This window comes from Prosopis cineraria, unplaced genomic scaffold (assembly GCF_029017545.1).
Source record: "Prosopis cineraria cultivar Desert tree isolate PC_DT_omini unplaced genomic scaffold, ASM2901754v1 PC9, whole genome shotgun sequence".
Taxonomy (NCBI): Eukaryota; Viridiplantae; Streptophyta; class Magnoliopsida; order Fabales; family Fabaceae; genus Prosopis; species Prosopis cineraria.
In genome coordinates this window covers 23895090-23922704 of record NW_026555340.1, presented here as the reverse complement: position 1 = coordinate 23922704, position 27615 = coordinate 23895090, and the positions used below count along the sequence as shown (strand labels likewise).

Sequence of the window (27615 nt, the reverse complement as noted above, 5' to 3'; positions counted from 1 at the left end):
AGACCAAAAGATTCTGGACCTTGTCCGAAAACAAACCCATCAGATCTTAATCTCCCGCAGTCAATTGAATCCCCTACTCGCAAGGATTTGGAAGCAGATGGGCTTCAAAGAATCCTAAATATTTTGCTTGTATCTTAAAGAAAACCACACAATTAACAAAGCAGATCTGGTATATTTTACATCAGGAAGCTTTCCCTGCCAAATAATTATACTCAAATAATAGTTTGAACCAATGTTTCAGGATGACTTGGAATTACATGAAGTCTCAATATTTTACGTGTACTAGTGTTAATTGACGCCATCAACTGGGAAGCTGTGAGGAGCATATACAAAGCCCCAGAGGTAATAGCAATGATTTATTCAGTTGCAGGCCCAAAGATATACTTCTCATCTATCTCTGTCGATCAACATATAAGTTAACTGTTGCCATTTCATGCCACAGCAGCACTGCAGGAGAATCACATGCCTATATTGCCTTCATGATTCAAGTGTCTGACTCTCTGCATGCAACAGTAGTATAGGATAAGAAGCACGCAAGACAATACTTCAAGGATGATGTGTATGACTAAAAATCTGATTGTACAGATCCGATATTTAGAGATTTCGAAGTTTGGTGTTTTGGTTGCTGCATATCTTGTTAATCTTACTAACATCTTTAGTTGATGTGAATTAAATGAAATTCCCAAGTGGCTATTCCTACAATGGTTTAAATGCTAGTTTCTAGACAATACACAGAAATTCAACTGACACTCGTCATTCTGAAGAGTAGAGAACAGGTGGGAAATTTAACGGTATGTAATTATGGTAAAGAGAATCTTAAGATTCTGAAACAAGTGAAAAGATTCCTTCAGTTCAGCCAATAAATCAATCCATGCATAATCAAATAAATCAGTAAAAATGGTAGTTTCACAAACTTGAAGCATGGGGGTTAAAAAAAGGCCGTCAGTCTTGGTGCCATCCATGACTCTTGCCCAAAGCACCAATTACAAATACATGGCCTTCAGCATAGTTAATTTATAATGAGAAGTACAGCTGTTTTAACACAGTTTCGTTTTTCAACACACACAAACAAGACCCTCCCTTGTTCATTACACATAATTACAAGAATTTCATTTTCTTTATATAAAAGAACCAGAATGTACTTTCAACAAAAGCTTACCTTCTCCAAACAATTGTTCCATTCGAGCCACAATGTGCTTTCCGTAAGTGTATTTCTTCAAAGCATGAGCATGAGCTTTTATACGTGACACTAAAACTGATCTTTGATTTTCAGAACATATCTCTATTATCTTCTGGACCACATAGTTTCCAAATTGGTCTTTCATCATGATCTGAAACAAAAATAAAGATTCAGTAAGCAAGTTACATGTAAAATACCACATATAAATTAATCCAATTAGCTAGCATAATTCATGTCACATGTAATACTGAAATTTCTAACCATTATTATAAGCATTGCTGCAAAGCATGATCAGTGCAAAAACTGGACCAAAGTATAATTTTTCGAATGAACAACAGGACTTGACAACAACAACAAAATGGTACTGATCAAAGCTTCCCCGAATTAGACCCCAGCCACTTCAATCCTTACATTTCAGTTCATAAAACTCCGGCCACCATATTCCATCAGGTAAATAGTCCCTAGGCCCAGCTTCAACAGCACTTAATCAGTATATACAACTATGAAATGGTGGCTGGCTGCATCAGCTAAAATGACCATCATTACAGCCCACCAGTTTATTAAAATTACCAGTGCTAAATCCAATTCTATTCAAGGATCATAAAGCAGTTGTATATCTTAGAGGGCTGTAGAAATATTAGCTATATTTCCTACTGGATGTATGAATAAAAAACTTCCACATCAATAGAAACATGTAATAACTTGACTTGTTAATGAGAACCAAAAACATTTTACCAGATCAAGAAGCAAGTAGGTATTAATTTTCAGCAATCACATGTCAATATTCTCATATAAAGGGAAGAAAAAGTATTCCAGGAAACAAAAATCCCCCACAACAGTATATCACCATCATACTCTTCATTAAGTAATTAAATGTTATGAAAAAAGTAATCAAAAAATATTACAAGAATTGCAAAAATTAGCATCTCTATCAATGCCTAGGGAGCAAATCAGCACAGATTTCTTTTCTTCTAAGGAATAGTTGAATATTCTGAAGGACTAATACTGTGCAATTAGCCTTGTACATTTAAACTTACCAACAAATTGTCACTTTCATCATCATGCCCAAGAATCTCAGTAATCAACAACTCCCGTTCAGCTGCATCACCATGCTTCAAACATTTCTCCACAACATTTGATGCAAACTTATGTTGGCTCAACTGCACAATATGTCCTGACAGCTTGCTTATAATTTGGCTCCTTTCCTGAGGCCTTCCTCTCTCCAACACATGCTGCAACAACATAGGAAACAAATTGCAGCCAAGCAAATGGAATAAAAATTTACATGAAAAAAAGCCAATAAAGCATACAAATACATTGTGCGCAACATATAAATCATAAAAAAGGATTACAGGAGTTAAGAAAAGCAGGAAGAGCAATTGGAGCTAAATACAGTTGAGGTGCAGCCTGAATACAGCACGAGAAAAATAGGGAAAAAAAAAATTGGCCCTGTCAAAGGTGCTGAGCTCAACTCTTGCCCTATAAAAGTGAATTAGCCTTTAGCCAGGCACTCGCATGTTAACACCTTTGGTGCTTTTGTAATTCTTACAAGGCTTGCACCTCAGGAAACAGGGAAAAAAGTGAGGTGGAGAGGGAAGAGATGACATTAAAAGCCCAGCACAAGTATTTTGAGTTGCGACTAAATGATTATTAAGCTTGAACAAAAATATTAGGGACTTCATTGGTGCATTTAATGATTATTATAATTGAATAGTTAATTCATACATTAAGCGTTGTTACAAACCTGCTATCATCTACTTTTATTTATATAGCATATCTTAGCATTCCCCCTCCTAAATTTTAGCGCCTTGCTTCACTCATGTGTACTTTTTAACACTTCTGACTTAAGGCCATTCCAGGGTTTGGCCCCCTATGACAGCTTTCAACTTTGACTATCTTGCTCAGTAGATGGTAGCCATGAAACCATGAAAGATAGGAGACCAGCACTTTGATAGACATGTGGGAAAAGCTCAAGCCTAGAAAACTCTCAAGGCTTACTCTTATTTTCCCAAAGCTTTGATGCTATTAATTGGGGAAAAAGGGGGGACAGAATAATTTGGAAAGCCTTGGTATTACGGAGGCATGTGTTACATATATATGTAGTGGAGAAAACGATGTATAGATTGAGAAGCAACCAACATAGCACTTCCATCATCTAACGAAGCAAAGAAGACATGCTAAGACCACATTCTAACATCTTCAATGCAATTATTCGCATAGTGACTGCATACATGGAAGAAGAGACACGCATATGACTACTTCCACCTTTGATTCTGTTTCGACCATGCACACAGCCAAAAGATTAGTTATCAGTACTAAGAGAGAGAAACACCAACCTGGGTGACGTAATTGCCATATTGATCTTGAGCAAGAGCGCAAACAGACTCCAAGATTTCATCCACAATAAACTGACACTGAACCTCATCTGTACAATGCTCTAGAACTCTCTACAAGAAACATCATTATAGAAATAAATGCGCTACTGAACAAAATTCAATTTACATGCTTGGAGGAGAGGGAGGTGGGGATGAAATAATCTTACCTGTATGACTCGACAACCATAAGGATGCGTAGAAAGATTGGGGACTTGTCCCCGAAAAGCAGATATTATGAAGTTAATTTTTTTTGTTGGAATACATTCAATGCACTTCTGTATTACATGATTCCCATTTTGGTCACGAACACATCTCATAACATGTCCATCCAGCTCACGGACAAGCTGGGCCTTTTGTCCGAGATCAATAACCTCAAGTGCCTACACAAGTACAAAATTAAAATTAACATAAATATTATAATACTGTCTCTAAATACAATACAACAACAAGCAGCCTTATCCCACTAGATGGGGTTGGCTACATGCATTGCACAATTGCCATTGTGCTCTATCATTTATCAAACTTTTATAAATATTGCCAATTAAAAGGTATCAGTCAACTTCTATAAGTGTTCTCTTTGGCCTTCCTATATTCCTCTTAACAGGGCTCAAATGCCTCTAAATAAAGTAAGTGTAGAAATTCAATGTTCAATGTTCCTCCAGAGTCTAAACTTATTTTATCACAAGGAAGAACGTTACTTTTATGAGGAATTAAACGGAGGTCATACTCCAACTTAACCATGTATATCTAGAAAGTAACACAAGTTTATCCTAATCAAAATAGGATAACTTTATCCTGATTAAAATAGAACACTAAAGCTATCCTAAATGCATAGAACCGTTGTCCAGAAAAACAACTACAAAAAACAAATAAGCCTTAATTAACACCAAACAAAAAGGTTGGAACGCAACAGAAAATAAGAGAGCAAACTGCTGGGGGTGGAAGAGCATGAAACTGATATATTTGACATGTTAGAAAGCAAAAAGACCCATATCACAGCCACCAAGATAAGATTCTTATAATAACTGACAATAAGCAATATACATTTGCCATAAGTTTTAGTCAGTACCTATGTCAGATTCATACACATCTAAAGAATTAGGTCCCGTTTGGTTGTTAGAAAGAATGAGAATAGAATAGATTGAAAAAAATCAAAACAAAAATGAGCTAATTCTCTCTTACCACTCATGGTAAGAATGATAAAACTCAGTACTATATACTACAAATATGAAAATCATCACAACAACAACAAGCCTTATCCCACTAGGAGGAGTCGGCTACATGAATTATATAACACCATTGTGCTCTATCATGGATCATAACTCCTAACCCCATGAATTAAATTACTCTTCTCCATTATGAAAATCGTTCACCTATCCCTTTCCACATCTTGATCATTTTATTTTTACCTTTATTTTTTAACCCCTTACATTCCGTTCCATTCTAACAGCCATATGAGACCTTAGATCTTTCATAATTCCTGCTAGGCTTTCTCTATGATCACAAAGAAGAGTGAGAGAAAATTCAGCACAAATTGCAATAGTGTCGGGACATGCAATGGGAGATAAATGTACAAGAACCAGACATGTTTTCCAGTGGATTGTGCAAAATTTAAAAAATGAGCCACACTATTCATAAACTTAAATGGTATGAACTATATACCTTCTGTATTACTCGACAGCCATACATCTGCAGACTTAAAGGCAATATCTGACCAGTCAGTTGATTTGCAAGTTCTTTCCTCTGCTCAGGACTTCCATGCTCAAAAAACTAACAGAGTAAAACAGGAAAATTTAGAGTAGAACAGGATTTGGAAAGATGTGAGGAGCAATTTCCATCACCTTCTCTACATACCTTTTGGATAACGTAGTTACCAAATACATCAGTCATCAATTTGGAAGCATGTGGAAGAATTTCTTTGAACACCAATGCCTTCTCTTCAACACCACAACTTTCCAACTTCTGCTGAATAAATCGGCTCCCATGTTGATCAGAGCTGGAATAGGAAATCATAGTAATCTTAATTTTCAAAGACAAGAAATTGATAAGTTAAGATAGGTTGAAAGGTGATTGAAAAGATCACTTGCCTAAATTCAACGATATGTCCAATAATATCAGACAGCTCAAATCTACGACCTTTTCCAGACTTTAACTCCTCAAGAAAATTATCAATTTTGGGGTCATGACTGCTGTCAAATGCTCTCTGACCTTGCCATCCAGAAAACACACCTCCATTTCTACCAGAAGTTGGAGAAAATTTCATTTCGTTTCTTCTTCCTGGATGGCCGGTCCCACCTTCCGGGTATCCTGGCAATACTGGACTAGGAAGTGGAGAACTTGGATATTGCATCACAAAACCCATGTTTGGTGGATGTCCAAAATAGCTAGGTATCATGAGCCCACCTCTTCTTGAGTCCACATTAATACCACTTCGCTGCTGCTGTAACTTTTTATCATCCAAATATGTGGCACTACTAGCCCTCTTCTGGGAATCAAAAGGACCAATTTGGGCAACACCAGCACCAGACCTAGAAGCCAATTGATCATAATTACCAGAAAAACCATATCCCTCAACAAAGGGTTGTTGATGATATTGCATGTAAATAGGATCACCAAGAGAGGATTGCAGGGGAAATCCAAATTGTCCAAGAAACTTGTTTGCATGGACCATTTCAGCTCCCTGTGAAATGCTTCCCCCAGCTGAAACCCCTGGTGATTGTGGAGTGAAACTGGAACCAGTAGCTCCATCAACAACAACCGGTACAGCACCATGGGGAGGGTATGCAGCAACATAAGGAGGAATAGGAGAGGGATTATAAGCATATCCACCTACATATTGAGGAGCATACATGCCTGAAGCCTGCAAATTTGAATAATATGGATTTGCTGATGTCATATATGCTGCTGCTGTGGCATATAGTGGGGGTGTAAACCCAGATGACTGCAGTAGTGGCTGGACATCAGAGGAAAACTTGCCGGGATTGAGAGGAGACTGTTCCATACCAGCATATGCACCATTTACTCCTTGAGAATTGGCACCGGGAACTTCAAATGGATTGTTTCGATGCTGGTTTATCTGGGGTTGAACAAAATTATTTTGGCAAATGTGCTTCAATTTTTCTTCATAACTCTGGTTTTCTGAATTTGGTAGATTAGATATATTAAGAGCCTTAAGTTGAGACTCAACAACGGAAACATCCAGATCATTAGAACCCATGCTACCAGTGGAAACAAGAGATGATGAGCTTGCAACAGGGGCAGAGGTATCAACAGTTGATGACAACCTCATATCCTCTGCATTCGCAGTGAATTTAGAACCATCTAGTATGGTGACAAGGGGATCATGAGAAGAACTTGAACCAGCATCCAAGTCAATCGCTTCCTCCACGATTCCATGATTTACTGGCATAGACTTACTATATACAGGTGATGCAGTACGGGGAAAATCTTCCTGAAAGATTGAATTTTGAACCAAGAATTACACATGCATAATCTCATATTACACTGATGGAGGCAAGAAAAACTATATTGATTGGTAACAGTCAATTTTCAAACCCAATCACAAGCAAAAATGAAAAATAAACCTAAAAATGTCATGGTTACTGCCCACTGCAGCAGGTAAAAGATAAGGGAAACTAAAGCAGTGAAGGTGGAAGTATCAAAATATGATCAAAAAATGTAAATGAATATAAGTAAGCATCTGAACAATCACCTGAATCATATCAACCATATTTTTGTGTTGAGCTCCCACTGAAGCTGCATCCAGTCTTTGCCAGACTCCACTCGTCTTGTCAAACTCATTATCATCTGGCTGTTGTGGTGATTGATCATCCTCAGACTCCTCCTTGTGTGTTGCAAGAGTGCCTCGTGGCAAATGCAAAGAGGCTTTACCGTTAACATCTGCAGAAGAAAATCTCCAATTAATGCTAATACTGCTCATAAGATATAACAAAATAGCAATCTTCCATGAGATAATTGGAGAGCATGTCTAAGGTTCAGCTTGACATGGATCAGTAGTAATATGCCAAATAAACTGGACCAATATAAATCATTTCTGGACTTACATTTTTGCATGGGTCTGTTTGGAGTTTCCAAACTTGCACTCTGGGTAAAGTTCTGCCGAGATAATAGGTTTTCTATGGCTAGAAATGAACCTTCCATGTTGGGAGGTGCACTGCCACTTCGGTTGGGTATCACATCCTTTCCACCACTATGGAACCTATGGCCCTTCAAAAGCATGCCCAAATCCTCTGCTGCCGTGTTATGAGATGGCGGGCCAAAAGGTGAAGCTTCCTTAAGGGATGGCCATTTGCTCCCAGCTCCTGAGATTCTAAGTGGACTCTCAGTTGCCATATCACTCAAATTGGTTTGTGCCTTCTTTTGCAATTAAATTGAGAAATGCCACATCGTCTCCTAAAGTGGAGCCATAAAATGTTCAATTGGCATTAATGTCTAATGAGAAATAACCTTATTACATCAGTACGGAAAACAAGAAAACTTGCACTAAAATGCTGACAAAATAAGAACACGAACACTTTACATGAACTTGCAGCATCACTGCAATTTTGATAGTCACATACCAGTTTACGCAGTGTAAGTCATTATTATGCTTCTTCAATACCTGCCTATCCAAAGACAATTTTTTGGCATTTAAACCACACTGAATTAGAGCTTTGATCGTGATGTTATACATTCATACCCATCTTTCATGCACAACAATTATGTCAGGTCGTTGCAGTTAGTTAAGTGACTCAAATATGCTCTAAGATATCAACGCAATTTGACCCAAATTCAAATTAAAGAGATAGACGTGACAAAGTGAATCTATGAAGATAAAGCATCATTAAAAGCCAAATAGATGAGGAAATTAATTTAACAAAGTAACTCATAATTCATACTAGACACAAAATATTATAGCTTCACGCGCAAGTGAAAGTACCAAGGCGGTCAAACCCTGTAATATAATTAAGTACAAGCACCAGCAGTGAGAGGAGATTAAACAAACCCTAACTAGTCAAACCGATTTCCCCCGTTCGTCCTACGCAGAAACCAGAGAGGGAGGATGTAATTCAGGTGAATTTGGACTGATTGATCCTTAGTGGAACACGATCAAAACAAAAGATAACCAGCTCGTCACCAAAGACAAGCCAGCCGACCAAGCAACCCCATATCATCGACCAATTCAAGTACACAAGACAAGCAGTAGAATTCACAGTATGCGAACACTGAAGAGTGAAACAATCAACGCGAGGTCACAGAAGGGTGAAAGAAAACACCAACAAAAAGTTCACACATGCACATACTAATTAAAAAATAAAAGCAGCTGAAAGCTTGAAGAGAATGACAGAGACTCACATAGAGCTAGGTGAGCTTTCACCACAGCAAAAGCAGAGCAACAAGTCCAAAACCCTAGATTCTTTCGAAAGGATAAATCTTAAGAGAGAGAAGGAGATGACGACGATAACGACGATGACGACGACAATGAAATGTATTGGAGAGGGGTACAAAAAGGGCAAATTCCAGGCAGGGTTTTTGCTGAGTCCCGGCCACAAGAGGCACAACGGGACAAAAGTGGAAAGTGGCCAAAATAAATATGCCCTCTGATAAATAGAAATTAGTTCAAAGCACCCCTTCGCTTGACACGTGTGTGCACTGGTGCACGACACGGTTCACACGTTGGGAGATTAGAATATGTCCTCATTATTTGGTTTTGTTTAATCTTATACGTTTCCAACTTTGTTTAGAGAACATCAGAATTTTTTTTTTTGGCCAACGAGAAAATCAGAATTAAGAATCTTAACTTTATAAGTTTTATCACCAAATTATTTTATCATAAGAACACATGTAACACAAAAATCTGTGATTGACGTTAGCGCAGCGCAGTGTAAGTTTTGTTTAAAGTTTCTAGCTTTTATTCATGTAATGTATTGTACTTAGCTTATATAATGAGATATTCCCCTCTTTAGTATAAAGATAAAGTTAACAAACTTTGCTTATATTTAAGAAATACTGATTGTAATATTGAAAGTGTAAAATAAATTATATCTTTTTAATTTTATCTTTCTTTATAATGAATTATGATAATTAATTGTTACTTAAAAATTCAAATGATAATAAATAAACAAGTATAAAATTAAAAAAATTAATTATTCTAACTTTTTCATATATTTAGGATCGAAAAAAATTAAACTTTATATTATATTAAAGACTAGAGTAATACATTATAAATTTAAGTTGACATAAATGGTAGAATTTAGCCTACTTACGCACAGGCTGGAGGTTAAAAATAAAAAAATATATATGATTTCACATGAATAATTGTCATAAATAAATTTTATTGCTCAAAAACACATTTTAATTTTTTATATAGTTATTGGATACTTATTTATAAATTCTCTTCAGTGATAGATTTTGTTTTAAAGTATGCATAGGGGAAAAAAAAATCTCGCTTGAGATCAGAAAAATCTATAACCTTAATATATTATGAGAAATACACACAAGGAATATAATTTTCCCCCCTTTTAGAAATTTTGGAAGGAAACATGGAATTTATGCTTACTGCAATAATATAATGATTAATGATTCATTTGAAATTTTAAAACTTATATTAGTTTTTTTAACAAATCAAACATTTATAATTGGCAAGGAAATTGATTGAAACCTAGTTTAAATTATATGAAATTGCTACATTTAGAATTCAATTCTTAGTCAAAATGCAGGCGAGAATTAGAAAATATTATGCTTAAATAATTAGAAAATATTAGGTTTAAATAATACTAACTCATTTCTTAACTTTTATTTAATATATATAAATTGAACTTAATTTTTTTTACTCATATCAACCTGTTGGATTAATTTTGATGGTATTTGTGACACTCGAATTTAAATTAATTACCTGTCATTATTAAATATTAAATATTACATAGTTATGAAAAAATATACTCTTGCAAGTGAGAAACAAGAAAGAATTAAACTCTAGAAAACAGAGACGGTCCAGTGGGCTCGTTCAGGCCCAGGGATGGGTGAATTTACCCAAATGCCTCTCAGAAGAAGAAAACCGAACCAGAAAAGAAAGACAGAACGCAAGACAACCCTCCCTCGTTTTCTTCCTCACTGCTTTCGCGAGACACCTAAAGCCTTTAAACCCTATTGTCCAAGAGTTCTTCTTTCATCCATTATACTATTTCTCTATCTTGGAAAGTTCAGTTCAATTCTTCTGCATATTTTTGTGCATGGCGGAATCGAGTGAGAGGGAAAGAAACACCTTGGTCGTGAGAAAGCCCTGTTATGGCCTCCCAACTGGATGTCCTCAGTGCTTGTCTGCTTACATCTATCTCAAGCTGGCTCAAGTTCCCTTTGACGTGGACTTCCACTTGAACTACCCTGATTCTGGTATAAATTGCCCATTCTTCACCTGTTTCATGCTCGATTCTTTTGCTTTTTATTTCTGGCTTTTTTTGTACTCACTAAATATCTTCATAGTAGATTATACTGCCATTCTACTTGCACAATTAGAGTAATGCTAAATTACCCGCGTTTGTATTAACCCCTCCAATTTCTCCATAATTATTCCCTGGTTATGGTCTTTCAACTTGTATCTTCTGTCTGTGGCTTGTGCGCTTTCATGCACATTTGTTATTGTGTGTGTAGTTGTTTGATTACTGAATGTTGAAATATGTTTCTATGCATTTATATGTTCAATACTTACTGTGGTTTCTGTGGATTCTGGTGTTTAGATAAAATCCCTTACTTTGAGGCTGGTGATTATGTGGCATATAATAATGAGAAGGGTGGGCTCATTGAGTGCTTGAAAAAAGATGTTGTTGATATAGATGATGGGCTTTCCTTGGTTGCGGACTGGATACCAACGAAAGTGATGCTCACCACATGGCTTGCTGATGCACTTGCATATGAACTCTGGGTAGGAGGTGACAGTTCTTCTGCTTATAACATTTATTATTCTGGTCTTCCATGGCCTATAGGAAAGCTTCTGTTTTGGAAGCAAACTCACCTGCTAAAGCTGCAACATGGAGTAACTAAAGACAACGCTGAAGTAAAGGAGGAAGAGGTCTGTTTCTCTAATGTGTTTGATGCTTTATTTGGGGATACCTGAGGAGATGGAGAGTTCTCAAAGATCTTATCAGTGCTACATTTGCTAAATTGTGCATTTTTGGGTCCTTCTTTCCCCTCTTATGTCCAATACTCTATTTCTTTTGGTTTATTTCCTTTTCATGATAAATATCATTTTCTCTTGAATTTGGTTTTTTATATGTAGCTATTACTGAATGACAGATTTACTCGAGAGCTAATTCTGCATATGATGCGCTGTCAACATTTTTAGGGGAGCAAAACTATTTCTTTGAGAATAGGTGACACTTCTAGCTTTTTTCCTTGATGTAACGTCTACTTAGTTGCACCATTATCTTGGAATATCATAGCTTATATTTCTACTAGGGAGTAAGTATCAATTTGGGCCTCCTGATTATGTATTCTCATGCTATGTTCTATTTATGCAGGCCATCAAGCTTGGATGCTATTTTTCTTGCACATGCTCTTATCATTTTACAAGCTTTGCCTGTAAGTTATATTATCAAATGTGCTGTGATTTTGATATGTTACTCTTTAAAATAATATTGGATATTCTAAAAAGTATTTTACACAGCCATGGAGACTTACCAAAGCCTAAAAATTGTAGGACATGGCCTGTGTGTCCTATAATTGCTAAGAAAAGAGATGTATCATGGTATTATGTTTCAAAATTTATGATATCATATGTGCTAATACTTGCTATTTTCTAAGCCCCTCCTGACAAACATGGAACACCATATCTATGGCCCTTTTCCACTACAAAATTCATTCCCCTCTCCTCCGTTTTTGTTACTTCCTTCATAGGCATAAAATATACTCTCTTTAACATGGTTAATCGTGGGAAAGATTGGCAACTTTAACAATTCCTTGATCATCATCAGTTGTTGAAAGCTCATATCCCCATATCCTGCATCTTTGTTTCCTTGTGTTGTGGAGTTTTTGCTTGAAAGATGACACAATCTAGAATGAATTATGATAATTTATCACTGTTATCTTGCTTCTTTTAAGAGAATAAATACCAATGTGATCCACAACACGAAGATGAACATGGTTGTCTAAGTAACTTGAGCAATCATTTGAAGGATTGGATCATAAACACCATGCACTAGCCATGAAAGGCTGATGGTTCCTTTTCATGCACCAAATAAAGAGGAGTGCTTCTGAGAGCAGTATAGATAGGATTCGTGAGAGAAACGCGGTAACCAATCTTTTTTGCCACCAAATATTTGATCTGTTTGATAGCTTTTACTTTATAAAATTAGCATTTCCTAGATTTCATGTCTAAGACTATTTGCAGTAGCGTTTCTGAACAGAAATTTTGAATTGACTAGATACGGTCAAAAGACAATAATGTAACTTCACTGTCTAAAGCTTTGAAGCAGTAATGCTTCCACAAACTTTGATTCCTTTCCCTGAAGTTTTAGAAAAGGATTGGAGCCTTTAATCATTAAGCTTCCTTCAAACCTCAAATTCACCCTTCTTTGATCACATGGCAAAATAGAGGTTTTGACCTATGTACCTCTTGCTAACTATCCAGTATCCATTCATGTCATCGCTAGGCTACTCCTAGTGATTTAGACTTCTTTAATAATGCTATGATAAGATGCGAAACTGGAGAATGGAGATATGACACTCTGGTCCTTCATCTGTTCCATTTAGACATTATATGCACATACTTTTGATTTGAGTAAGTAGGTGGATGTATTGACCTGTCTCTAGTAATTTGAAAGTAAATGTTAAATGGAAGGGCACTTGATAGGAAACCTGCAACATTTACTTCTACCCCCGAGCTGACTTAGCAAATTGGGGGTGTTTGATTTTTGGCTCCGAATGCTCTTCTTATGGAGAATTACCAATTATGTTGTACTAGAAGCTCAATCTGATGTAGGAAAATAATTTTGGCCAGGGAATTCGTGAAGTTGTTTTTGGCATAAAATTATTGTTCTTATCAATATCAGTAGTTTTTTTGCGTTCTACCCGTGATACTTGTCTTCTCAACTTTTCTTGACAAAAATCATATATTACTTTCTTTTTAAATTTTAGAAATTATTTTTAAAATACTTTTTCTTAGCTCCAGTGTTGGAGCGTTATGCTTGTGTGGTGGGCTATAGTTTAGGGGATGGGATTTATGTTTATAAAAGTTTTATGACTTCCATTTTTTTAACTTTTTTTTTTTTTTTTGGCTTGTGTGTTCTACCAGGAAACATCAGTGCTAAGGACCAAGCTTTTGGAACATGCTAATTTAGTGAGATATGTGCAAAAATGTAAGACAGAACTCATAGATGCTAATACATTTCAATCCTCCGGCCAACCTTCGCACGGTGATGCATCGTCATCAGCTTCAAGAGGCCATTCAAATTGGAGTAAGATCTTTTCCGGACCTTGGTAATGCTTACTTTCGTTTTGTTTTATTGGAGGAACGATTGGATCATGTGCTTGATTTATGATTTCTGAGCAAAGGATCTTGATCTTGTCACTAGATCATATACAGAGCATCATGAATCTAGAAGTTAGGCTGGACTGCCTAGTAGTAATTATCTTCTGGAGTTTACTTTTCTTGTAAACTGTCCTAAACATGTTACAACCTGGCTTCTGGCTTCACAGAACAGCATGTAAGGTTTTTGGTTAGATTCCTTCAAAATGGAGTTGCAGACAGAAGTGAGAAAACGGACATGAATGAGGGCTAGTTATTTGTTCTAATCTCAAAGGAGATTATTTAAAAGTCATTGGGTAGAAATAGGATGTCTGAAATTTACTGGTACACTAGGAAAATCCTCTAAATAATATGCCCTCTGTCCCAAACAAGATTATGCATGTTAATAAAACACAATAATGACACGTTATAAATTTCCTTTTTCATAATAAAATTTTAAAAATATCCCTACTCACTTAATCATTGTGTTACAATATCATTTCAATTCTTTCTTCACTTGAAGAGTAATTTTGAAAAAGTATCATTAATGAAATTTATTTTTCTCAAATTGTCTTATATTTTGGAACAAAAAATTCCTTTAAAATTGTTTTATAATTTGGGACACGGGGATTATTTATAACTGAAAGTATGGATGGTGCCTCCATTCACTCTCATTAGGCTTTATAGGCGCAGTAGACCTGCTAACAAATAATCCCAGGGGTTGAGATGGCGATAGAAACATGTAATATGTGGTCTGGCATCTAAATTTCTTTGGGTCACCTCACATCACTAGTCTGGATCTCTTAATGTTCTTGACTATAAAGTTTTTGTGAAATTCAGGAAGAGAAAAGTAGAGCAGAAGGGAAAAGTATGCCTCATGCTGAGTTGCTGACGCATTACACACACTCACTCGCTTAGAATTCTACAAAAACATTATAATGAAGTACTCTTAATGGGGCGACATAGTAAATGTCCAAACCTTTTTTTTTTTTTTTTTAATGTGGAAAAAACGGAGGCTAGGAGGTGGATTAGTTTAAGAGGGGAGTAGAAAATGATTTGAGCTGGTTATTACTTGACTGCCTCTTCTGTAATTATCTATAATTATGAAAGAAAAAACTGGAAATCTATAAAAATAATCACAACAAAGACAATATATTTATATGATTGACCCCGTCTGTCCTGCATTTGCCATGCTACTAATTTAGTTTAAATAATTAGGTGAAAATAGTTTATTTCCCATGTGGCTGTCCATCTTCATTTAGATTCATTTATCATTTTCATGTTTATTTTTCAGGTTCAAAGCCTAGGAACAGGAAACCAAAGATGGAGAAAACAAAGGAAGAGAAAACCTTCAGAAGAAGGGCCAAATTCTTCTTGGCAGCTCAGGCGGTTGCAGTTATTCTTTTCCTCACGCACATTTCTGGAAGATATGAAGCAGAAGCAGAGCTAGACGATGACTATGAAAGCTATGGCAATGATGAATGAATTTTGTTCTGATCACTTCTTTCCCTTGTTATCATGCAAATTGAAAATTTTGGTAATTGACCATCCATACCAATAATAGGATCAATTTTCCCCCTTCAGTCATTTTTTATTAATTATAATTAGCATATCTTCAGATTTTGTCTGAGTCAAGTCATTTTAAGGGTGTATCTTATAAATATTAACTTGGTGCTTTTAATGTTTTTCTCAGTGTTCTTCAAAATAAGTTGTCTAAAATAAATACTGTACCATTTTATTAATTGAGACAATTATTTAGGACACATGTTCGGTGATTTAAAGCTTATTGCCTTCTGAAAGCAGTCTCTATAGTTTTTCACGATTGGATGCTGCAGTTTTATGTAGAGTTGAAGGAATGGAGACTACAGAGGATCTGGGGTAATGTTAGCGTCAAAAATCAGAAGGCGGGTTTGAGGTAGCTTTGTGAATATTCAAATCCTAGGAATTTAAAGGTCACAAGATCAAAGCTGATGCAGTGAGGACAGTGATCCTTTCATATTTGGGACCTGAGTAAATCATCCTTCTTTCAGTGGTAATTTTTGAGAATTAAAGGTTTTAATGCTGTAAGTTCAATCTCTGGAGTGTTGCTATCTTCACTTTTCTTGTGCAATAAGTTGTGCAAATAGCCAAATAGTGTCTTTAAAGGTATATTCTGGGATCAGAAGAAAGAGAACCATCATCTTGCCTCTGGATTGAGTTTAATTTATCACTATTTTAAAAAATTAGATGGTATACAAATATATTCGTTTCATTTATCCAAAAAAAAAAACTATTAGTTTTTGATTTTTCCTGCAAGGCTGCAATTGTGAAGATGTTCCTTACAATGTTGTAGATGTTAATTTATTTAAATTTTTCAATTAAAATATCCTTTATAGATATACAAGGTTATTTCAGTTAATGTATATTTAAATTAATAAAAATGATTTTGGATAAGAATTTTTAGGGGAAAACATCATTTAAAGATTCCTGTAGCTTTTTAATATTAAAGGACTCTAAAAATATGAAACGTCACTGCATTTCCCTGGATTATATTTGAAAATAAGGTTTTAGAGAAAATTATATAATCATCTCTATAGCATTTTACAAGTTTTCTTCTGTTATAACAATAGTATTTGGCTATTAGCAAGTTATCATACATGATTAAGAAGAGGGCATTTGTTCATGAAAAAGTTTAAATAACTTATAGGCCTTGTTCATTATTTATAGTCAAATGGTAATTTGTTAATAGTCAAATAACTTATTATTTTTTATTGGAGCAAGATTTATAAAATTAGATTAGGTCTATTAATTTTTGTAACTTACTATTAAACAAATATCCACTTGTTAATCATCTATGATAACATGTCAATAGTCAAATGCTTTTTTATAGGCTAAATTATCTTCAATTTGAAACGAAGAAAGAACATTTGAAAGAAAACCCTCCTTTTAGATCAAGCTAAACTTCCATGTGTATGAACGAATTGAACTTCTAGCATGTGTCCCTTTTCACCATTGAATACAATTTCTAAGAATATCAAAGCTGATTTCTCCACTCTTTTTAATGCGAAAACACTCCTTACAGTCAATTGAAGGCACATCTCTTTCTTTGTCAATTGGTTTATTCTTTTTTGGAGACAATCATCCTCTACATTATTGTATTGGGTGTTGAATTCTATTGATGAATTTTTAAAGTTGAGTTTCTCTATCACTTGGCTGGTCAGCCGAATAAATTGGCAAACCAGTCTTCTAAGCAGTCCAATCAAGAATTTTGAATGAATCAACCTTATTGAATTTTATTTTATTTTTCTTTCTTGATTGAACCTCAAACAACACCAAGAGGATTGGTCTTTAATTGTAATTTGTAAGCATATTCCTACAATATTGTGGTCGTTGATTGGAAATCTTAATTGTATATATTATTGAAAAGTTATATCAATTTAAAATTAATTATTATTAAAATTTAAATGAATTATTGTTGATTTAAAATAAATTATTAAAATTTTAATGGATATTATTGATAAAAAATAATAAAATTGATAAGTATTTATTTAAATTTTAATAATAATACAGAATTTTTTTATTATTATTTTTTTAATATTATTCTCAAATTCCCAAAAAGGGAGAGTTGGGAAAAAACTTCATGTTGCAGCCAAATCCACAGGGGAAGCATCCTTGCACTTCGCATGCCCCCACAGCTCAACAAGCTGATCATAAACTTTTGAAGAATCAACAGCAAACTCAGCGAGTGAGCTCATAGCTACTGCTATTCCTCCACAAATCATCATAATCTCATCTTCTCGCATTTTCTCTGCAATCACAACTTCTCCTTCTGCTTCTACCTCCCCAATATTTCCATCTGATTTCTTCCATCCTCCTCCATTCCTAAGAGAATTTTCTCGAACCTCTTGGGCGCTCAGCGACCTCACACCAGCTGTGAAATAATCTATGCCTTCAAGAACTGAAGCTTCGTGGATCTCATCTAACCGCCTTGACCATTCCGCGCACAGTCCAATTAATGGATGGGTCCCGCTGCAGGATCGACGAGGAGAAGCATCGACGGGAGCGTTGGATCTGACGCACCATTGTAGCCAGCCGGTAAGCGCGTGGACGTAGGATCTCTGAGCAGCGATCCATGACTCGAATCTGGCTCGCCAGTTCTTCAGTTCGGATTCGAGGCTGGAGGTTGAGCGGGCTGGTCTGTGGGGACCGGGTGATGAAATTGAGAGCTGCATTCTGGGTAGGAGGATCATGGCTTCCTCTAGGATTCTCTTCTGTGTCCAATGACACTCTGCCATCACTTTCCACATCCTTGCAAGGCTGTGGAAGTTGTTCAATTGCAGAATCAGCACGATGTGTTATGCAGGTATGGACATTAATGCGATTGCATAGCATTTCTTTGAGAAGCTGCAAGATATTAATCAAGTAGCCTTAAAAGGACAAGATTTAGGTGAAACCAACTCCTTATTGTGTGCATCAGTTTTAATGATTGGATTTTTCAAATGAAAATCTTGTGCTTTCTTTTTTGGTTAGATTATTTAATACTCCAACTCCAGGGCTTCCTAATTGTATGACAATATTTTGGAGGGTGGCTGACTATCTACAAATGTTGAGGAGTAATTTATATTTTTTTTTTTTTACTAAAATGTCCCTAATGAATAGATGAAACGACTTAGTAAATTTGAGAAAATAATGAACATTAAGTAAAGGTAGAAGTGGAAAAATGGAAACAATTTTAAGATATAAATTAGTTGAAACTGTTTTATTGATATGTGTAAATTAGGTAATTTTATCTAATAAAAAGAAACTGGGTCACTAACATGCATAAAAAGAATTTAATTCAATTATAAAAAGTAGCAAGTTGAAGCCTTACTTATATGACTATGTAATTATATGGGGAGCTTTTATAAGCGAGATATGCACAATAAAATAGAGTGTTTTACAGATAAATAGTAACTTCATGTCTCTTCATATTAATTTCTTATAAATATCTTCCGTAAGTTGAGTCTATCAATACACTTTTTATTTTATGTTTCCATCATTCCTACTAAGGTTTTCCTAATTAAGTATAAAGAGTGACAAGAGAATAATAGCTGTGTGCTTTAAAGAATAATTTTTTTTGGGGGGGGGGGGGACAGGTATACAGTTCATCTGGGGAAAAAAATTGTATGGGAGTAACAGTAACCATTACACGTACCCTTTCACCAACTGAAGAAGTTGAGGATGCAACTCCTCATCCCTTAGAGTCTCGATTCTCTGGGAAATTACATCAATTGAGCGCATTGAAACCATCATCTGGGCATGTAGATCTCTAATGGTCACCCTTGTTCTATCCACAGCAGAGGGATCCTCTCCTTTTACATCCTGATCCCTGAATAGCGTACAATTCTTCTCGTACACAATCCGAACCCGTTCTCCAGACTGTTGAAGAAAAAAGTTAATGCTTATTTGTTACATGTGCATTATGATTCTTAATATTATCTTGAAGCTGGAGTTGTTGCCTGATCTTATCAGGACTTAGGAACATTAGAATGTTTGTAAGTAATAACCTCAAGAAATAGTCGTAAGTATTCAATAATATCATCAAGTTAATGATTGAGTTCATTCAAATGCAAGGATGGAAACTTTTTAGGAAATATTTTGGTTCAACATCTGAGTTGAAAAATATTTATGTTTAAAAATTTAAATTTTTAAAACTTTTACTGCTCATAATAATTTTGAACAAACTTGTATATCTTTTTCATTTTTACAAATTATTTATTTTATGAATTTCGCCCACTTAGTATCAGGGCTTAGGAACATTAAAATGTTTATATGGTATTGATAACTTACTGAGAGAAGCTGACGAAAATCTGAGTAATGTTCAACAGTGAAGGGGTGAAAGTTCAGTAACATACCCTGACTTCCTTGTATAGTTTCTTTTCCCATTCATATAATCTCTCCAATGTCGATTGATGACTACTGTCAGAAAGCATGGAGGGATCTTCTGGGAGATTGTCACTGCTATCATAACCTTTGTCTCTATCTCTAGTGCTTGAAGAGTTTAATAAAACCCTTGCTAAGGGTGAGGGTGAGGGTGATGAAGCTGAGCGGAATATAGCTACTGGGTTTAAAAAATTTCCTGCAAAATAAATATATTTTGTTCTGATACTAAAATATCGTACATAGGCAGATCACTAGATGTCAATAAATATTGAGCTTTCTCACCCTGTAACAATTCTGATGCATCATTTGCGGCATTGCAGGCTGAATGGAATTGGGATTCAAGATCCCTGATCACTTCTGCCATGCTTGTGGGCCTCCTATCTACATAGACGGGAAAACCTGGAGTTTCTTCATCACCATCTTGATCATCAATTGCCATAATCTTGTGCCTAGGCTTAACATGACCTGTAGTTAGAGCTTTTGGCGCATCTAAATTTCCACTGCCGCAGCCTTCTTCTGGGCATTCCATTTCATCATTATCGTCATTGTTGTCATAATCTTCTTCTACAACTGTGGCTCCCATGGAGGAATTTATTCCAAAATTTGTTCTTTCTTCTGCTAAATATCTCTTCCCAGTAAACTTATCCGGTTCAGTTTCATCCTCTTCCAAGTCAGGTATTTCCTCTTCTCCTCTTGCCTCATTATTTATAGCTACTTGGTCAAGGTTACTTCTAGTGGGGTAGCCATGGTAGTCCAGTGATGAAAATGGGTTCCAGTAGAAATCCCATTGGGAAGCTTGAGGTGATAGGGAAGGAAGATTGGGTCTGTTATTGGGAGAATGATAAGGAAAGAATGAAGAATTCATGGCAAGAAAACCATCAATACCAAACCTGTTTATTGGAGAATATGCTTCCACTTGAACTATCTCAGGAGATTGAATCCTTTCCTGAACTGAAATTACTGGGTTGCCACTTGCCCTTAGGTAGTTCACCTTCATTGCCACTGAACTGGGTACAAACCCTACAGTCATGTTGGGCATGAAGGTTTTCTTGAATGAATCTAAGAACTCATGAGGTTCATGATCTTCTTCAATGTAATCACGAAGAGCAGCTGAAACTTTTTGCAGAGAGTGGGTGTAGGCTATGTGTCCAGAAGCAAAGCGAGTTCTTTGCTCTACAGCTTGTTTAATGAATTCCTTTCTTTGTTTGCAAAGCTGAACTGCTTCTTCATCATCTAGCCTTGATTGAGAACATCCCATATCTTACTCTATATTTCCCTTTGGTTCTATGAACAATGAGTCTGAGTGTCCAAGCTTTCATTTAAGTAAAACTCTAGATTCATCAAGGAACTTATCGACCTGTTGTCTGATAGAAGTTGAATATATTCTGAAACGCCATCAAACATGATAAAAGAAAGAGATTTAGTATTGTATTTGAAGTTTGAATTAAAGAAACTTGTGGTCGTTGATAGGCAGGATGCTTTTCTTTGTTTTGAAGTTAGAAGGGAAATTCTAATTTCAGACTTGAACATTATAAGCAAGTAATGGAGATTCTTGAAGGTCTTCTCGCTATATATTTTCTAGTATCAGAATGTATGTTAAGAAAGCAAGTAACTTTTGATCTGGGATTTTTTTTTTTTTTGGGTCTTGCGTAGGTCAAAATGAATCAGGTATTTTCTTAGAAAAATCATCTCGAAATGTGATTATTTATTGCACAAAATCCAGTTGGAAAGCTGGCTGGACTGGAAAATTTAACATTATTTATAAGCTGCATCAATTTATTATGTTCACAAATATGAAGTTATATTCTCTAACAAAAGAGAAGTTTTGGGATTTGGAAAAATAATGAATTTAATGCAAACGAATTATATAGAAAGCCAAGAACTTCCATTTGATTAGAAGTTTGAGAAATTGATATTCGGTTTAGGAAGTTAAGCAAATCATGTCCAGAGCACTGCGACTATTGTGTTGAAAATGCTCGACGTATTATTTGACATATGCCTTGTAGAGACAATGGGAGGAGGCTGCCAATAAAGAAAAATTGTAACAAATAAGTTACAGGTTATATAAACAAATGTATATTTATATATTAAAAAAAACATTAATTAGACATAAGATTGACATTAGCTGTTCATGATAAAACAGGTAAAACTTTTTTCTAACTTATTACCATTGTTCAGAATCACAATAATAAGAGCCTTATTCTCTCCTTTATTCGTGAGCATCAGTTTCAGCTTCATCGGACAGAGGACAAGGTGTGAACATTGTTTTTGGTAAATTCAAATATTGGTTGGTCATGTTTTCATTAGGCTCAACTTTGTTGATAAAATAAATAAATAAATAATCATGCTAAAAAAGTTGCATATGTTGGTTAGTTGTTCATAATAAAACCGGTAAAACATTTGCCAACTTATTACAATTATTCAAAATAACAGTAATAGGAGCCTCCTTCAGTCCTTTACAAGTCCAAAGCAAAAAATCCTCTCCTTTGCTCATGTGAGCATCAGTTGCAGCTTCATCGGACGGAAGAGCAGTTAATGGAATTGTTGCTAGAAAACTGAGTGTGTGAATATAATTATGCATGAATAGTAAGATATATCTACGACCGACGAATAAAATTACAAAATATATATATCCGTTGAAAATTGATTTATGATTTTGCGACAAATTATTTCATCACAAATAATGACATCATAAAACTTTTTGCAAGGAATTAGCAGGATTTCTCTTACAAATTCCGTCACAAAAAAATGAGGTAAATTTGCATTGCAAAATTGTCTCAATTTTATTAAGACAACTAATAAATATGTATCAAAAGAAAAAAGAAAACTGATAAATAACCAAAATTTCAACAAACCAAAATGGTATTTTATTAAAATATCCTTATTTATTAGAACCTCTCAGAATAAACAATTGGAAAACATTATTAATACTTTTTTGAAAACCTAAAATCACAATTTTTTTTTTCCTTTTGCTCCTATTTCCCAAGTTTTTCATCTAGATTAATCCTGTTGGTAGCTTGTGGCACCTCTTTGAGGATAAACTTCCTACCAAAAATTTAATAGCTGCTGCATATTTAGAATTTGAACTTAAAATCTCTTGTTGAAAAGAATCCATCTCTCAATTGATCTAAGCATTCAAGAGTAAAATAGCAATTATTTTGAAACTAAGACAAACCTCCAAATGACAATTATTTAAGGTTGGTGGGAGCAGTTAAATGATTACAAATAAAAATTAGAGTTGGAAAAAATGCACGCTAGCGCACATATATCCTTGATTGAATTAAATATTATTAAGATATTGAAAATTAAATCTATTATTGAATCGATCAAAATATTAATTCAAGAGTTGATCAAAATCGTAATCGAACTATGATCAAATCAATCATAAATAAAATTTTATTAAACCAATCAAAATACTGGTTTAACAGTTTATCAGTTCATTCGGACAGGTTAACCCGAATTTTTATGATTCATACTATGCATCTTATACTTAAAAATAGCTAGATCGATTTAGTGAGAATATTACTTTGCTAAAACCATATTTTCAATACTAAAAAGAAAGGAAAAGAAAAGAAAAACTCTACCGGCGAATGTCCTCAAACATGTTGGCGTGCTGCGTGTAATGATTCGAGGGACTGCTGAATTGGAAGTGGATTGCTTGAAAGTTGAAAAGGATGAAGATAATGATGAAGGAAGAGCAATTCAGAAGTGGGATCTCTCTCCCACCACATTGTGTAATTGGAACGCTGTGAAAGACGTCCTTCAAATTATTCTTGTTGCCTAAGACGCCAAAACTGCAACATACTCTCCAACTTGAACTCTTTCCAAGTGAGATATGTCATTCAGCGGTGCAAATCATCCCATACATCAATTTCCACACTTTGACTTTCAATGCAAGGTCCCCTCCTCAATGTATCCATCATTCTCATCCATATATATATATATATATATATATAATTTATAAAATATTCTATTCATGATAAGGTATTAATATAATTATATATAGCATGGTTGTCAGGATCCAATAGAAACTAGCCAATGCAGGGTCCAGGTCAACACAATCAAAAAGTGAACAGGATAGAACAGGTCAAAATAGATGAAAAGTAGTCAAGAACGGGCTTTTCATTTTTTTACAAAAACTTAATAACCCAGAATTATGTTATTTTGTGTTCTTATTTGTTGTGATTGGTTTTTCTTTAATGTTATATATGTAAAAATTAATTTTTAAGTCTTTATAATTTTTTTTAATTTTAGATTAAGTTTTTATAGTTTACTTTATTTAAATTTTTTTATTATTTATAAATATTTTTTATTAAAGACAATCTTATTTGAGGTGAAATTTATAGATATTTAATATTAGCATTCTCAACAAAGATACAAACATTTGTTTGTCACATTGTGAGATACTGATCCTTTTCATTACACTCAACCTTATTGATTATTTTATAATTTGAATTAAATTTTTATAGTTTGATCCATTTTAAAGTTTATTTTAAGAACCAAAATGATATAAATTAAATTTAAGGAAACCAAATCGATAAATCTTTTTCCTCCGCACCAAATCTCACCTGATCTTATAAAGATCAATTTCATAATAACAAAAATCATCACGTGGCATTACATTTCTTCCTTGCTTGTTTCTTTTTTCATTTTGACATCAGAGTTTTAAACGGGGATTATTTCTTTTCTAATTTTAGTTTTCACCTTGGTACTTTCACAATGCTATTTTACTGTAATCTTTTTTTCTTTACTATAATACTCTTTTTGGTTTTAATTAAAGAGCAAAGTTTTGAAGTTTTATTTGATGCTAAATATAGAGTAAAGATATTGTAGTTATTATTATTATTATTTTGCAATATTATCTCTCCTTAATTTCACCAAGTTGTTGGTAAATTTTTTATTCTAAGAAGCATTTTATTGTAATCATTGATTTCAGTGGGAGGGAACGTTAGAAAGTCAAATGTTTTTTCAGGTTTAAGAACAGTAACTATCATTCTTTAAAAATCATGAAGTTAATTAACTTTACTTTATAAATATTCTGTCCATCTCAATTCATGAGACACATTTAAATATAATTATGAAAAAATTAATTATTTAATCCTTATAGTTTTGACTCAGTTATAACTCAATCGCTCAATTTTGACTCATTATAACTTAATATTTAAAGTTTTAACTTGATAATAAATTAATCCTTGAATTTTATTTCTTGTAATTTAGTTTCTAAAGCTTCAATCTCTTAAATATTAATCCCTATATTTTAAAAAATAAAATTATAAAGATTAAAAATATTTTAAACTTTTGATATTTATAAAGATTAAAAGGTTTTAATAATTTAAAATATTACTAATAAATTTTAAAATATTTTTAATATTTTTAATTTTATTTTTTAAAATATAGGGATTAATATTTAAGAAGTTGAAACATCAGAGACTTAGTTATAAGAGGCAAAGTTAAGAAATTTATTTATAATTGAGTTTAAATTTCAGAGCTTTTTAGAGAGAGAGTAATGATATTACAACAAAGTGAAATGAAAATTGGGTTTGTCCAATCGGTGGGCCCTTTTAGTAGGCCACTCGTCACAAAAGCACCATGATTTGCCAAGAAAGTTGTCACATTTCACATCAAAAGAATTTAGAAAGAGTCCTAAGCATGTAAGTAAGTGTGCTACATTATCCCTTGCGATAGTTTTTTGAGAGTAGGGTAATGACATGTGATAATAGAGGGTAAAACCAAACGGTGTAAACTTTGTTGGAATATGAATCTATCAAGAATCAATATTTACTCTAATTAGATAGAAGTATTGTTACTCATTAACCGTACTTACTCTGAGAGTCACCCGTACTATAACATTATCAGGAAGATCAGATATCTTGTTATGAGAGATTGGATAGTTCTTTGACTATGTTCATAGAGAAGCTAATCAATATGCTGATCTCTTAGTTCACCAGCCTCCGTATGATACCTTTAATATTATGATTTTTGATAAGCCACCGCATGATTGTAGAAACCTCATAATTTTAAATATGACTAGACCTTAATCTTTTGCACGGTTTTACCGTGGCCTTATAATTTAAAAAAAAAACCAAATGAAGTATATTTGTTTTCTCATAAAAAAAAATTTAAAGGTCACGCATGATTTATAAATTTCAAAAGGTCTTAAAAATGAATGGAAAACTTACACGTAGGTCCTATAGAAAAGATTTAATTACAAAAAAATTTTATAAAATTAATAAAATATTTTTAAATTTTAAATCCTATACATACACACTTGACAAAAAGCATTTCTAGTTAGACAATAGGCATTTAAAACTTACAAATAAATTGTAAATCTATAAAATTTAAAATTTAAGTGTATTTTATAAATTTTATAAAGCCTTTTACTAATAAGATATTTTCTCTGGGCTTCGGTGTAACTTTTTCAAAATGAATCTTTGTAAGTGGATTGATGACAGATGTGCACTACCCATTGTTTGACACTTATCAATGCCCCATTCCATAATTAATGCTTTTGAAATTATCTCTGGCCAATGAGTGATCTTTTTTAAAAAAAAAAAACAGCGACCAATTAGGGATCAAATCATCGCAATCTCGGGCATGCATATAAAATTATTATTTCATATCATAATCAAAGAAATTTAGTTGCACGAATATATAGATATATTTTACTATTCATAAATATTATCTTTAATCATTAGTAATGTTTCTAATGTTATCTATATGCATTCACAAATCACACTTTCACACCTACTTGTGTAATGTTTAGTATGAATTAAAGAAAGAGGTTTTAAGGAAGGAAGATTAAAAAACAATTCCTTACATGAAATATTCAGTACATATATTTAAGTTACCAAAAACAACTGTGCTTCCCTTGTACTCTCTTTGGTCCTTATTATAAAGCACCTTTTAAAAAAAATTTATGGTCTTTAATATAAAATATTTGGTGAGATATTAATTAAATTTTTTAATATTATCTCTATTTAAACTCATTAATTATAAGAGAAAATGTAATGTAAATTTAAATTATTTTTATTTAAATATAAATAAAATTAAAAGTTTATTGTTTTTTTTAAATAAAATTAATGACTTAACCATCACTCTTGATTCTGATAGAATAATTACAAGTGACTTATAATATGAATGAAAGGGAATACAAAAGAAGTACACCTCTTCACATAAGAAAAGGTGCTTCTTACCAAAAATAAAAAATATATTGCTAATATTGCGCTAGGTTATAAAGCATTAATTTTATTTCAATTCTTAATTTAAAATATTTAAAATAAGTATCATTTCATTTAATACAAATAATTAAATTTTAATTCTCTCTCTCACACACACACATTCAGAAATATTATCTTTAATCATTATTGATGTCCGTGTGCATCTGCAATTTAATGCACACTTATTTGTGAAGGCGCATATTCTCGGAAATATTCCTTTCTAAAAGTGCCTGAGTCCCACCTCTTGTTCAAAATGGAATCACATGGACTCTTGCTTCTCTTCTCATGTTCTTTCTTTAGATAATGATCATTCATCAAAATTATGCTAAGTGGACTGAGTGGATGCCAAAGCTTGCATTTGTGCCCATTTGGAGTTGATGTTTAGCTTTAAAGTGTATCTGTGGATATATATTTTGTTGGATGGGTTACCTAGGAAAAAGA

At 33.9% G+C, this 27615-nt stretch overlaps 3 protein-coding genes across 7 annotated transcripts; 1 reads left to right on the top strand and 2 right to left on the bottom strand.

Moving 5' to 3' along the window:
• Positions 1–103: 103 nt before the first annotated feature.
• Positions 104–9111, bottom strand: LOC129320892 (pumilio homolog 6, chloroplastic-like). Its single transcript, XM_054966560.1, has 11 exons — positions 8911–9111; positions 7620–7968; positions 7268–7455; positions 5643–7006; positions 5410–5551; positions 5218–5325; positions 3723–3935; positions 3517–3627; positions 2218–2412; positions 1160–1331; positions 104–500 (listed from the first exon to the last, which is right to left on the bottom strand). Exons 2-11 carry the CDS (start codon positions 7906–7908, stop codon positions 478–480), a joined length of 2805 nt encoding a protein of 934 aa, XP_054822535.1. The 5' UTR covers positions 7909–7968; positions 8911–9111; the 3' UTR covers positions 104–477.
• Positions 9112–10631: 1520 nt separating this feature from the next.
• LOC129319990 (mitochondrial outer membrane import complex protein METAXIN) lies at positions 10632–21214 on the top strand. 5 transcript variants are annotated; one of them, XR_008595588.1, is made up of 9 exons: positions 10632–10947; positions 11292–11476; positions 11848–11924; positions 12072–12132; positions 13844–14006; positions 15351–15593; positions 15892–16088; positions 17655–18398; positions 20278–21214. XR_008595588.1 is itself a non-coding variant. In XM_054965113.1 (6 exons), exons 1-6 carry the CDS (start codon positions 10788–10790, stop codon positions 15539–15541), a joined length of 984 nt encoding a protein of 327 aa, XP_054821088.1. In that variant the 5' UTR covers positions 10632–10787; the 3' UTR covers positions 15542–15639. The 5 variants fall into 5 exon arrangements, 2 of the variants coding, with proteins under 2 accessions (XP_054821088.1, XP_054821089.1); XR_008595586.1 differs by having other exon boundaries at positions 11292–11623; XR_008595587.1 differs by lacking the exons at positions 17655–18398; positions 20278–21214 and having other exon boundaries at positions 11292–11623; positions 15892–16240.
• On the bottom strand, positions 17644–21215 carry LOC129319989 (protein ALTERED PHOSPHATE STARVATION RESPONSE 1-like). Its single transcript, XM_054965112.1, has 4 exons — positions 20240–21215; positions 19930–20153; positions 19230–19453; positions 17644–18352 (listed from the first exon to the last, which is right to left on the bottom strand). Exons 1-4 carry the CDS (start codon positions 21213–21215, stop codon positions 17674–17676), a joined length of 2103 nt encoding a protein of 700 aa, XP_054821087.1. The 3' UTR covers positions 17644–17673.
• Between the last annotated feature and the right edge of the window lie 6400 nt (positions 21216–27615).